At 66.0% G+C, this 11823-nt stretch overlaps 2 protein-coding genes and 1 long non-coding RNA gene across 25 annotated transcripts in view; 2 read left to right on the top strand and 1 right to left on the bottom strand.

Moving 5' to 3' along the window:
* Positions 1-6487, top strand: part of MCF2L (MCF.2 cell line derived transforming sequence like) — a 132229-nt gene extending 125742 nt beyond the window's left edge. For 11 of the 19 annotated variants that reach the window (XM_059378185.1, XM_059378178.1, XM_059378183.1 and 8 more), the window contains 5 exons: positions 134-208; positions 3307-3425; positions 4432-4544; positions 4645-4748; positions 5547-6487. In XM_059378185.1, the coding sequence (XP_059234168.1) occupies positions 134-208; positions 3307-3425; positions 4432-4544; positions 4645-4748; positions 5547-5635 (500 nt within the window). In that variant the 3' untranslated portion in view covers positions 5636-6487. Of the gene's footprint in view, positions 1-133; positions 209-3306; positions 3426-4431; positions 4545-4644; positions 4749-4859 lie in introns of all 19 variants that reach the window. The other 8 variants (XM_059378197.1, XM_059378180.1, XM_059378186.1 and 5 more) reach the window with 5 other exon arrangements.
* On the bottom strand, positions 5759-8739 carry LOC132002915 (uncharacterized). The gene is made up of 3 exons (XR_009400085.1): positions 8651-8739; positions 6707-6846; positions 5759-6415 (listed from the first exon to the last, which is right to left on the bottom strand). It is a non-coding gene; the product is annotated as an uncharacterized LOC132002915 (long non-coding RNA).
* Positions 8740-9011: 272 nt separating this feature from the next.
* Positions 9012-11823, top strand: part of LOC132002914 (coagulation factor VII-like) — a 9206-nt gene continuing 6394 nt past the window's right edge. For 2 of the 5 annotated variants that reach the window (XM_059378198.1, XM_059378199.1), the window contains exons 1-2: positions 9012-9119; positions 11232-11392. In XM_059378198.1, coding sequence (XP_059234181.1) covers positions 9017-9119; positions 11232-11392 — 264 coding nt within the window. In that variant the 5' untranslated portion in view covers positions 9012-9016. The remainder of the gene's footprint in view (positions 9120-11231; positions 11393-11823) is intronic. The other 3 variants (XM_059378200.1, XM_059378201.1, XM_059378202.1) reach the window with 3 other exon arrangements.

Here is an 11823-nt window from a genome sequence, read left to right on the forward strand (position 1 = left end):
ACGCAGCTCCTCACGCGCGCCCCCGCACTCCCGCGCCCGCACGCAGCTCCTCACGCGCGCCCCCGCACTCCCGCGCCCGCACGCAGCCCCTCACGCGCGCTCTCTGCATTTGTCCCTCTTGCTCCTCCTGCAGCGTCTCCTACCAGCCCCGACAAAAAAGCTAAGCGACACGAAGTGAAGAGCGACCCCACGCCTTTTGGTGTACGAGGTAGAGTGGCCCCACCTCCCGGACGTAGCTGGACCTCCCTGTGCCCTTCTGGTTAGGGACACTGTCTCGCCCGCATTCGTCACTGGTGACACAGAACAAGACAGGTCCTCCGGGCAGGAGCAAATTCACTGCTTTCTCCAAAAGCATGACGCCCTGGCGACAGGTTGCGCGATGACGGCTCTCGGGTTCTCAGGTTCCCCCTCGCACTCCCACCGGGTCTGCCCAGAACCTGCAGAACCAGCCAGGCACCCAGCAAGAGGCCACCAACGCCTGGTTGGCGCGCCAGTTGGGCTCGGCCGTTCCCGCCGTCGTGCTGGCTGTGGGGCACCCCGTCCTTGGGCGCCTGCCACGCCGGCCTCTCCCCCGCGTCACCAGCTGTCCCAGGCTTCTCGGTGGAAACGCAGAACCAAGCCGCTGCCGGCCTCCTGCTGGCCCCCATGTCGTGGGAGGACGATGGGCTGTGCGGACAGGTGGGGCCGAGCTCCATACCGGACCTTGGGCTGCTAGATTTTGCTCCCTCTTATCACGAGGGTAAAGCATGTCCCCCCAAAACCCAAAGACCCTCCCCCCAGCCCAGGCCGAGGGTCTGAAGTTTGCAGTGAGAGATTAACAAAGTGAATTTTCCAACAATTATGAAGGTTCCCAACATGCCCCCAGGATCCCCCAGGGGTCACCCAGCACACTCGGCCTCGAGCACGAATCGGTGTGCCCGAGACCCAGGCAGCAGCTCTGTGCCTGCCCCCACATCACGGCTCGGAGGCTGGCGGCTTCCCACAGTCCGCACGTGGGTGGGCAGTGCCCAGGGGCCACCTCTGAGGTCCCCAGCCTGGGACAGGGCTCACTTCTCCGTTGACGGCTTCATTTTCCACTTAAGTCCTGGAGACGTCAGAGCATCCCCTGGCTGATGTCCCTCGTACAGAAGCTGGTGAAAGGGCTTGAGCCCGCCGGGGGACAGTCACCCACGGCTCCTACCGCCTGTCAGCCAAGTTATGTCTTCTCACCTGTGACAGGAAGAGGAGGCGGCTTCATAAGGTCCCCAAAGATGTGACCCCCCCAGTCCCCCACTCCACTCCCCATACAGTGAGCCGCGGGTGTCCTGGTCGCTCTCACAAATGCTTACACGCTTGCTGCCCGAGAAGCTTCATCTGCCCATCATTTTCCTCCGTGTCAATGTCAGGGACTATCTTGGAGAGAATCGAGGGGACCGTGTTCATGGTCACATTAGCATAATGTCCCACAAACTCGCCAACGTCTGTGTAGGTCCAGGGGTGCCGTCCGGGTCCCGGACATGGGTCTCCTCGGCCCCCATCGGTGCCTCGGGTGCGTTGGGCATCAGTACCTCCCTAATGCCCCGGTCACAAGGTTTTTAAAGCAGAGATGCAGCTCGAGGCTGGTAGGGAACCTTCCTCCAGATGCTTCGGGGCTGAGGGATCCCCGCGGGCCACCCCCTCGGCTCTGCACCTACAAAACCCTCCCTTCTCCGCGGCACCCGAGGGCAGCGAAGGGAGTGTCCCGTCGCTCGGCAGTCCGTGGGCCACATGGCCGTCCCACCTGTAGGAGTCTCCCTGCAGAACAGTCTCTGCCTTTCTGTGCTCACTGTCCTCAGACATGTGTCTGTCCTCTGTGGCCAGGAGCCCCGCGTCCGGCGGTGGGCTGAAGCCGGAGACCCCCAGCCAGGCTGCCTGGCACCAGGACCCCCAGGCTCCCCTGCCTGTGCCTTTTCTGCCCTTGGCACCCTGTGCACACCCCAAACGAGCCAGGCACACACGGCTGGATGGTTTGCAGCGGAAAACCCCAGTGCCCCATTCCCGCACACATGCCAGCCCCTGCCATTTGACCCGTGGCCCAGCCCTGAGAAGGCCAGGCTCGCGGGCTCTCTGGCGCCAGGCCTCCTGCTGTGGCATGGGGTCCCGGGACACAGGGGCCTCTGTGTCTCCCGCACTCTGCTTCCAGGCCCAGCTCTGCTGGCTGACGGGGAGCCCCAGGGCCCAGCTCCCCTCTACGGGAGATAAGAGTCCTAGTGTCCCTTTAGCAGAAGCGTCTCATGGCCAACTGGAAACACCACAGGCCGCAGGGACGGGCCTGTCTGGCCACCTGTGCCTGTGCACCCCTGCCTCACAGAGGGGGGTGAGCCCTTGTCCTCAGGGAAAGCACACTTCCTACCAGGCCACCTGGGATCTGGAACTGGCACACCAAGCCCACAGCCGGCGAGCTGTCTTCCCTCCCGGACCCGCTGGCCTCCTGCCCCTGTGCCACCGACCCAGGCGGTGTCCGTGGTCCTCAGGCCCCAGGAGGGGCTCCCGCCTGCCACGTTACTGTGTTCAGAACCGGAAGCCGTCGTCTCGTCTCCCCGCCAACTTGCTCACTTCCTCCCTGACATTTCCTGCACATGGGACATGCGGGTGTCGGTCTCTGGGGCTGCACGGCGGGGCAAACCCTGCTGAGGGGTACGTGCGCGTGTCAGGAAGACCCTGGGGAGCTCTGCCCCCACGTGCTGGCCCAGCCACGTTCTGTGGCCAGAGCTCCTGCCAGGGGCCAGGAAAGGCACCCCAGCCTCGCAGAGGCGTGACTCGGGTCTGTGTGCTGCGCCTGCTGGCCGGTCCAGAGAGAGTCACGGCACCTGACCTCATGCAGGGCCTGCGCTGCGCCCTCTGCGGCTGGTCGGGAGCGGGCCTTCAGGCCGTCTGACGGGTGTCGCAGGCTCCGGGTCGAACTGCCAACTCCTTCCCTTTGTTGGCGCTCGCTCCAGCATGGATGGATTGTGGCATCTCAGCTGGTGGCCCTTCGGGCTGTGTGCCCCAGGGCCACAGGCAGGAGCATCACGGCAGAGCCTGGGATCACCTCCCCGAGGGGCTGGGCTCGTCGCTTCCCCTGGGCTGGCCGGGCAACGGAAGCAGGTGCTCTGGGCCCTGTCTCCCCGGACAAGGACAGCTGAGGCATGCGTGTCAGCGTCATTCCGGAGTCCGCCATGTGGCCAGCTCCTGGGGAGGGAGCAGACCCCTCCGGGTGCATGGGATGGGGTCGCGGGAACTATGCAGACCCCCTTCAGGCAGGCTTGTGTTGGAAGGTGGCCCTCACTGGAGTCTGCTCTCCCTCAGGTTGGACCAAAACCTCTCAGCCCTCGGAAGCCCCTGAGGACGACGGCTGGTCCAGTGCTGAAGAGCTGATTAATTCCTCAGACGCAGAGGAGGAAGGCAGAGTGGGGCCCAGGAAGCTGGTAATCTTGGGGCCCCTGGGCCGTCGGCCCAGCCCCAGGGACCCAGGTGGGAAAACCCCAGAGCGTCACCACGTGCCGTGGCTCCCGTGGCTGCTGGGTGGGGGGACTCCTGGCCGCCAGGGCTCGCTGTGGCTACGTTCCCCCCCTCGTCCTGCACCACCAGACCCGCGGCAGACGGGCTTCCCCAGAACGCAAACAGCACACACACCTGATCTGCTCGCCAGAGAAGGGGAATACCCTTGGGAGCGTCTGCAACGCTGCGCACACGGCTCTCCCGTGCTTTTCAGAGAACTCAGCTGACCAAGGGCGGATCCTGGTTCTCCACAGGCCCTTTCTTTCCCACGAGTGGCAAGGGGAAGCCATTTACATGTGAATTATCAGAGTCAGGGTCACACCGACAGACAGTACACGCTTAGCACTGCCCTGGGCCACGCCCCAGGGCTCCACACAGCAGAGCTTTGTCCACGTGAACGGGTTGAGTGTACACTGGGTTCCAGGCCATCTGGACACCAAACACATAGCAGAGGACAAATACACAAGTGTCCACTCTCACAGGGAGGCAAAGAAAAAGGTGGTAAAATACAGGGCATGTTAGGTGGGCATGGCTGCCTTTCACGTGGGAGCCAAGGAAGAGGGAACGGCACATGCAAATGTCCTGGGGCTGAGGGATGCCTCTGGAGTGTTTGAGGCCGGCTGGAGTAGGTGGTGCTGCCGTGAGGTGAGACCACCAGATGTGAGTCAGGGGCACTTTGGAGGTTAGTTGGGTTTTTAACATGGTCGCAGTGAGAGACTTGACATATCCTATGACCAGCTCTTCCCCATTTAAGGTGACAGTTCCATCAGAAGCCCCACAAACAGCAGGGCCCTCGTGAAATGCTCGTGTTCCTTCTCCTGTTGGGCGCTGGACGCCCACCTAGGCCCCTGCCTGCGCAGACAGCCACGTACCCTTGCTCAGTGTGGGGGCCGCAGACTGTGCTGTTTGACCTGCTGTGTCCTCTGACCCCAGGTTCCAGGAAAGTACACGGTCGTGCTGGGCGACGAAAAGGGAAGCCCTGACGCGTTTGCCGTGAGAAGTGGGGACGTGGTGGAGGTGGTACAGGAGGGTGACGAGGGCCTTTGGTAAGATGCCTGCAAGGGGCAGGGAGGGGTCCGGCCCAAGACCCCCCAGGGCAGGTGGGGGGCACACAGCTGGAGCCCTGACCGGCCCACGCCTTCTCAGGTATGTCAGGAACCTGACCTCCAGCAAGGAAAGCTGGGTGCCGGCCAGCAGCCTGGCCTCGCTCCTCTGCACATCCGGCTCAGCTCAGTGCCTGAGCAGCTCAGGTAAGACCCCTGCCCCGTGCGGGTCACTCCCCGAGCCCGCGGGGTTCCGCAGCCGTGCGCGGGAGCGTGCAGGTTCAAAGCCGCAGCCGTTCTCGCCTGGTTTTCCCGCAGAGTCCAGTGCGGGGTCCACCCTGCTGAGTGCCTCCTCCAGCTGCGGCGAGAGCTGTGGGGCCCCCCTCTCAGAGCTCCAGGGGTAGCGCCGGGCCGTGCAGGACAGCAGCCTGCGAGCCTCTAAGTTTTCCTTTGCTTGGGCTTGCTTAGTTTGGTGAGGGGACGGTGCTCTAAGACCCTGGGGAATGAGGACCCTGCCAAGACCCCACCGAGGAGCCGCCCGCTGCCCATGGAGCTCCGAGGTGCAGATGCAGGGGCTGCAGAGAGAAGGTTCTGGAAGTCTGCCCTCCAGCCTCCACACCGGGACCAGCCCCGCAGACGGTGCAGAAGCCAGGTGCATGGGAAGACCAAAGTGCACCGAGCTTTCCGGGAAAACCAGGACGGACGGAGGGCGCCAGGCCGTTGCCAGGAGCCGGTCCTGGCCGCTCAGTGTGTCCCGGCATTGCTGGTCCGGTGCCTCCAGCAGGAGCAAATGTGTTGTGGGAGAGGCGAGTGCACTGACCCAGCAGCGTGGTGGGGTGACTGTTTTGTCTTTTACAAGTTTTTTTTAAAGCAGGGATTAAGTCCATGGCCATTTTTTGTGGTACTCTGGCCACTAATCTTTACCAGGAATCACTGTGTTTACATGAAATGACAATTTGATACTGTATTTGATATAAAAGTATTTTCTGTTACCGGGGTTTACAGAACAGCACGTTGTTTGTACTGCTGGGAGATCTGGGGCTCTCAGGGGGACCGGAGCCCGCCAAACCCACCTGCGAACAGGCCCCTGGTAAAATCCAGCAGTGTTTCTACAAACAGCAGTAGAAACCACGGAGACACCCTTATCTGTGTAAGTTAATTTTCAAAAGAAAATTTAAACTCTAAGTTAAAATATTTAGCTTCTTTTCTACCAAAAAGAAAGGGGGGGGGGCTTGATTTTTTTAACTAGCTTCACAGAATTGGAATTTTTTATTGTTTTTAAAGAATCAGCGAAGTGTGGTTTTGCTGGGTACTGTGTGAAGCAGTCCCCACACGGGCCTCGGGGAAACCGCGAGCCTCTGCCGGCCTCCGCGGCCACCTCCCGCGCTCGGTCAACCCCCTGAACTCGGAAACACAAGGAGTCCGTTACTGAAGCCCAGGCAGGACCCGAAAGAAAACACTTCTGTTTTACCTTTTTGTTTCAGAAACAAATTCTGTTCTTTGGAAACACAGTCTGTATGTGCTGGGGAAGGATAGTTTTCTGTGTGCATGTGTGTACGTAGGGGTCCCGGGTCAGGGACGCGCTGGAAACTGTCCCGCACAACCCTCCCTGAGCCCCGCACCCGCCGCCCGTGAGGCCCCTGGTGGCCGACCTCCATGTGTCTCCGTGGCCTTCCTTGGCGTCTAGGCGTGGGACGGGCCGTGTCTGATGGTTTCCTCCGTGGGCTGCTCAGCCGGAGCCCCCCCCCCCCCACCCTGGCCACCTCGGCGGCATCACCACGCTGGGGTCCTCTCTTCGTTAAGGCACTTTAAAACCTCCTGTTCCCGTCACTGCTTCTTGTTTCGTTCCAGGTCTTTTTTTTTTTTTTTTTCTGCTGATGTAAGTGAAATTTAAAACTCAGAGTTCTTTACTGTATGGAGTTTGAATAAATACCAGCCCCTCTCGCTGTCTGCCTTCGTCTGTAAAAGCTCAGAACTCCGCCCGCCCCACACGCGCATCGCGCTCACACTGGTCCACGCAGCACCGCGAGCTCCCACGGGAAACGTGGCCGCCCGTGAGTGCGACCCAGACGGTGACCCACACGCTGCATTTTGTCAAGAAATGACGGAAATAGCACGCATACTGTGTTGACCAAGTAAAGGTAACAGAGGACATGGGAAATCACCGTTTTGGAACGAGAGTCCAAGTGGTGACTTCTGAGCCAGGCAGGGTCCGGGTGGGGGAAGGGAAGCGTGCCCCACAGCAGGGAACACGGAGGCCAGGCCACGCTGCGCTCACCCACACGCCAGATCTCGCTACGCCAACCTGTTCGGAGGGACCAAATCAGATGCAATGGGTCATTGCTAAGAGACGCGGTACAACCCAATCACTCAAGGGTTAGGAGCAGAGACCAGAGCAGAGATGTCGCAAGCACTGACCCCCCCGGGAGCCCCTCCTCAGACCCACGGGCCAGGTGCCAGTCTAAGACCCACCCCTGTGCTGTTGTGGGCCTGTCTCAGACAGCAGACCGTGTGGCCATGAGCGAAGGGTGCAGGCGGGGTCCTGCTCCCTGAGCCCAGCCCTCTGGTGCCAGACAGCACACGGGGCTGCGCGGACGGCCTCCTCCAGCTAGCGGCCCCGTTCTGCCTCGCTCGCCGCGTGGGCCTGGGGTAGAACGGCCATTTGCCTGCACTCGACTGTCTTTCATGGACCGAAGGCCACCCCCCCGCTGCCCTCTGCTGTCCCGAACTCCCCGGAGGATCCACACCAGCCATGGGCTTGAGGGCGCCAGTGTGTGTCCCAAATCCACACGGACCTCTGCTGCCTGGCAGGTGCTGTCCGTGAAAACCTGTTCCCCACGGCTTTGGGCAGTCGGAGGAGCGTCCCTTTGCTGCCCCTCCCGGCCGGTCGGCCCGAGTCCACAGCCAGACGCTGCTCACGCTGCTCCAAGAACAGCCCCAGGCCCCGAGCTGCTCGAGGCACACGGGCACCGGAGTGAGAGAGCTCCCTGTGTTTGTACCCGCCCGGCAGCCCCGAGCGCAGCCTCTCCTGCAAGCAGAACCGTCACAGCCGTAACTGGCTAGATGGGTGACCCCACGCAGGCCCCGATCCAAGGATGGATGGCGTCTCTGTAAGGAGAGGGGGGCGGACGCACAACCAGGAGACCCTGTGCGGACCGAGGCCGGGGCTGGAGTGCGATGTCTGCAGGCTCCCCAGAGCCCCCGGCTGGAAGGGGCAGGTCCCCCGCTGAGCCTGCAGAGAACCAGGCCCTGCCGCAGACCCCTTGCTCCAGGACCTGTGGCCTCCAGAGCTGGCAGAGGACAGATTCCCGGTGTGGGAGTCCCAGTGACCCCCAGCCAGGCCCCCAGGAGTCCGGGAAGGCCCTAGCTCGGTCTACGGCAGGCAGCTTCTGGGCCCGAGGGAGCGTGCCTGGGGCACTCCACCCACCTCGGCCTGCGGCCTCTGAGACCCGGGTCACAGCTGCTGTTCATGCAGCAGCCCAGGACCCAGCCCAGGACCCACAGCCCCTCCACCTCCCAGAGGACACAGCAGCCCAACTTGGTAACGCAGACGTAGGAAGGAACCCGTTCTCGTGCTGGGTGGAAATGGAGTCGGGACACCCAGGAGTCTCATTTGAGAGTGGCTGCTGCGTCTGGGGCGCCCGGGGGACCCTGCCCCCAAGAAGGCCCCGCTCCGGTGCCTGCCGAAAGGGCCCGGTCCCTCCCCCACCAAGAACAAATTCCCAAGCAGCTGCTGAAAGTCACAGCCAGAAACCGCAGAAGTGAGCCACCTGTCGTCCCTGGGGAACTTCCCCTCAGGAGTTCGAGCTGGGGCCCCGTGGCAAAGAGCAGGGCCGTGCGCTCCCACCCAGAGATGAGCCCTGCTGGTGCCCGGCGTCTGCCATTTTGCCGAGGACGGGGCCCACGCCGCTGGAGGCCAGGTGGCCGTGTCAGTCTTAGGGTAACCGACAGTGCCGGGGGCCCAGGACGGCCCCACTCGGCAAGGGAAGCCTGACATCTGGGAAAAGCCGCCCCTTCTGCCAACCCTGGATGGAGGGTCACTCGGCGGGTGGCCTGGGCCCAGGATGGCGGGAGCCCCCCCTCCTGCTCCACAAGGCTCTGCGGCTCACCCGGGAAGCGGGGCCCCCCGGCTGAGAGCCCTGCGTCGGCGTCCGCGGCAGCCCTCCTGGCAATACGGACGTCCACACCCAGATCTCTGCTCTCCCCGGAGCTACTACCGCGGCACGGCTTTCCACGTGCTGAGTCCGGCTGCCGTGCTAAGTGCCGGGGCTTCAGGGCTCCCGAGAGCATTTAGGTGCACGTGGTCGACACACGTCTGCCACCGCTGTCTCCGCGTGGGGGCCCCCTCTTTGCAGAAACGGTTGCGCCGAGGGACCTGGCACCGCCCCGCCCCTGCGCTTGGGAGGCCGGTCCTCCCTCCCCCACCCGCTGCGGAGCTCAGAGATCAGGACTTTGCCCGCCCCCCCACTCCTGGAATGTCCACAGACCGCGTGACCCCAGGTCTCAGCATGGTTTCCCAGGCGGGCGAGCTGGCCCTCCTCTGCCTTCTCCTGAGCCTGCAGGGCTCCCTGGCCACAGGTATGTCGGGCTGGAGGGGCCCCTGCAAGCCATGTGAAGGGCCGTCGGGCCGCTGGCCTCTGCGTCCCCCTGCTGCTCCCGGGGCTCCCATGGGATCTGCACCCGGGAGCCTGGCTCAGGGGTGCCGGGTGGGATGCCCCCTCCGCTCTGCTCTCCTGCTCTTCGGTCAGCTGGTGCCAGGGATGGGGTGGGGACACAGCCGTGACCACAGACACCCTCCCGCCACCACGGCACGAAGGGGCTGAACACGCAGACAGAGGGTCCCACGGAGGCTTGCCAGGACGGCCGGTGGCTGAGGTGGTGACACGGGCAGCCACTGTCCCATGCCAGCCGCTAGCCCGGGTGGGACAGAGCCAGCCCGATTCCTGCGGGCACCCGAGGGACAGCACGACGGCGGCAGGGAGGGCAGGGCTGTCCTCGTCCTTCCTCGGGGCGGGAAGACCGTGCTGGCCAGGGCCGTCCCCCTCGCTGCCCGGCTTTCGCGGATTCCCCACGGTTGTCAGACTTGCCTCTGGTTCCGGAGGCCTGTCTGGGCACATCCGCTGTCCTCCGCGGGTCGCGCAGGGCTGATCCCGCTCTGGGCACCTCCAGCCGGTGGGAACCCCGACCCTGCGAGGTCTTGAGTTCCCGTCAAAGTGTCCTCCCAGACCAGGCTCCCCAGGAACACACAAGCGTAGAGCGAGGTTGTCGTCCTGAGAGACGCGGCCCCTCAGCCTGCACCGGGAGCTGCCCCGGCCCCCTGCCCGTCCCCTCCCGGGACCCCGATGGGACGCACAGGGCCCTTCCTTCTGGAAGCCGAGTCTGTGGGTCTCCCGGCCCCACTCACCGCCCCTCTGGGACTCGGTTTCCCTCTGGCTCAGTCCTGGCTTTGCTCCCCCACAGCCCAGCCCGGGGGTGCTGGCGTGTGGGGGGGGGTGGGTTCCGGGGGTGTCCCAGCCTCGGCCTCGGGGTCTGCTCGGTTGTGGCCAGTGTCCGCGTCCCCACCACCGGGTCCTCAGGACGACACGGTCTGCATGTCCGCCAAGGTGTCCTGAGGAAATCTCAGCTGCACACGAGGCGCCGAGGGGCCTTCGCGAGCCCTGAGCCCACCCGCCCGGGCCCCCTAGGAAAATGGGGGGCAGCTACCTGCGAGCAGCTCGCGGGGCCCCCGGAGGAGGCTGGCAGGAGGCCGCAGCTGAGGGCCGGAGCGTCCACGCCGCACGCGCTCGTGAGCCAGGGTCCCCGCGCAGGGCGGCGCGGTCCGGCTCTGGCGACCGGCGGACACTCCCGAGACCACGCGGACGGAAGCGCAGGCGGCGGGGCCGGGCGGGGGCGGCTGTGCCCGCGGGTCCCCTGGCCGGCAAGGAGGTGGCCCTAGAGGCCGGGGCTCGGGCGCACGCGCAGCGTCCGGCGGTTGGAGGGGCCGAAGCGGGGGCGCGGGCGGGAAGCGTCCTCGGAGCAGGACCGCGGCCCCCGACGACGGCCCGACTTCGCTCGCGGGGCCGTCGGGGGCCGTCGGGGTCAGCGGGCCTCCCGCCACCGAGGAAGGCCACGAGCCGGCGCCGCTCCCGAGCAGCCACCCCGGGCGGCCTTTGCTTCCGGTGGCCGCGGCCCCTCCGTGGAAGGCGAGGGACGGGCCTGCGGGGGGGCTGGGGTCACGCGGCGCGGGGCGGACGCGCGGGAGCTCGGGGCCGCCGGGGAGGGGCCGGGCGCGGGCTGAGCGGGTCTCCGGAGACGCCCGTCGCCGCGGCCGCTGCCCCCGCGCCCCCTCCGTCCCGCACGACCCCGCCGGCGTCCCCGCACTCGCCGCCCGCCCCCACGGGCCCCCGCGCCGCCGCGCCCCGCACGGTGTCAGCTGACGAGCGACGGACCCCGCAGCCGGCGTCGCCTCGGCACGTTCCCGCCTCACGCGAGTCGGCGGGTCCGCGCTCGGCCTCGTCTCGGGAGCGCGGCGCGGGGACGCGGGGACGCGGCGGGCAGGCGCGGGAGCGAGCGCGGGGCGGGAGCGAGCGCGGGGAGCGGCCGGCGGGGGGGGGGCGGGGCTGGGGGCGCGGCGCCCGACGCTCGTGCCCGGCAGCCGGAGTCGGGGGCGCGCGGCGCGGCGGCTCCCGCGCTCACGGCCCCGCGGGCCAGTGTTCCTCAGGCCGAGGGCGGCCCACGGCGTCCTGCACAGGCCGAGGCGCGCCAACGCGTTCCTGGAGGAGCTGCGGCCCGGCTCGCTGGAGAGGGAGTGCCGCGAGGAGCGCTGCTCGCTGGAGGAGGCCCGCGAGATCTTCCGGGACGCGCGGCGCGCCGTGAGTGCCCCGCCCGGCCGCGCGCCCCCGCGGACCCCCCGGGGGCCCCCCCCCCCCCGCCCCCCGCCCCCGGCCCCGCATCACACAACGCAGGGCGGCAGGCTCGCTCCGTGCGCCCCTCGCCTCCCGGGGCGGACGCCCACGCGGTCCTCCCCCGCCGCCGCCTCAGGGCACGGCTGTGCGGAGACCGGGTGTGCGGGCGCCTCCCCACGCGCGCGCGCCGCACCGCCCTCCCGCCCCCTCAGCTCCTCAGCTAGTGCGGAGACACGCTCGGGACACTCACCTCACGTTCGCGGGACACATCGCCCGCGCCGGGGCACTCCCGTCGCTCGCACGCACGCGTCCACACTCGCTTGCATGCACTCGTCTACACTCACGCTCACTCAGGCGTCTACACTCGCTCGTACGCACGCGTCTGCACTCACGCTCGC

Source organism: Mustela nigripes, chromosome 15 (genome assembly GCF_022355385.1).
Source record: "Mustela nigripes isolate SB6536 chromosome 15, MUSNIG.SB6536, whole genome shotgun sequence".
In the NCBI taxonomy this organism is placed as follows: domain Eukaryota; kingdom Metazoa; phylum Chordata; class Mammalia; order Carnivora; family Mustelidae; genus Mustela; species Mustela nigripes.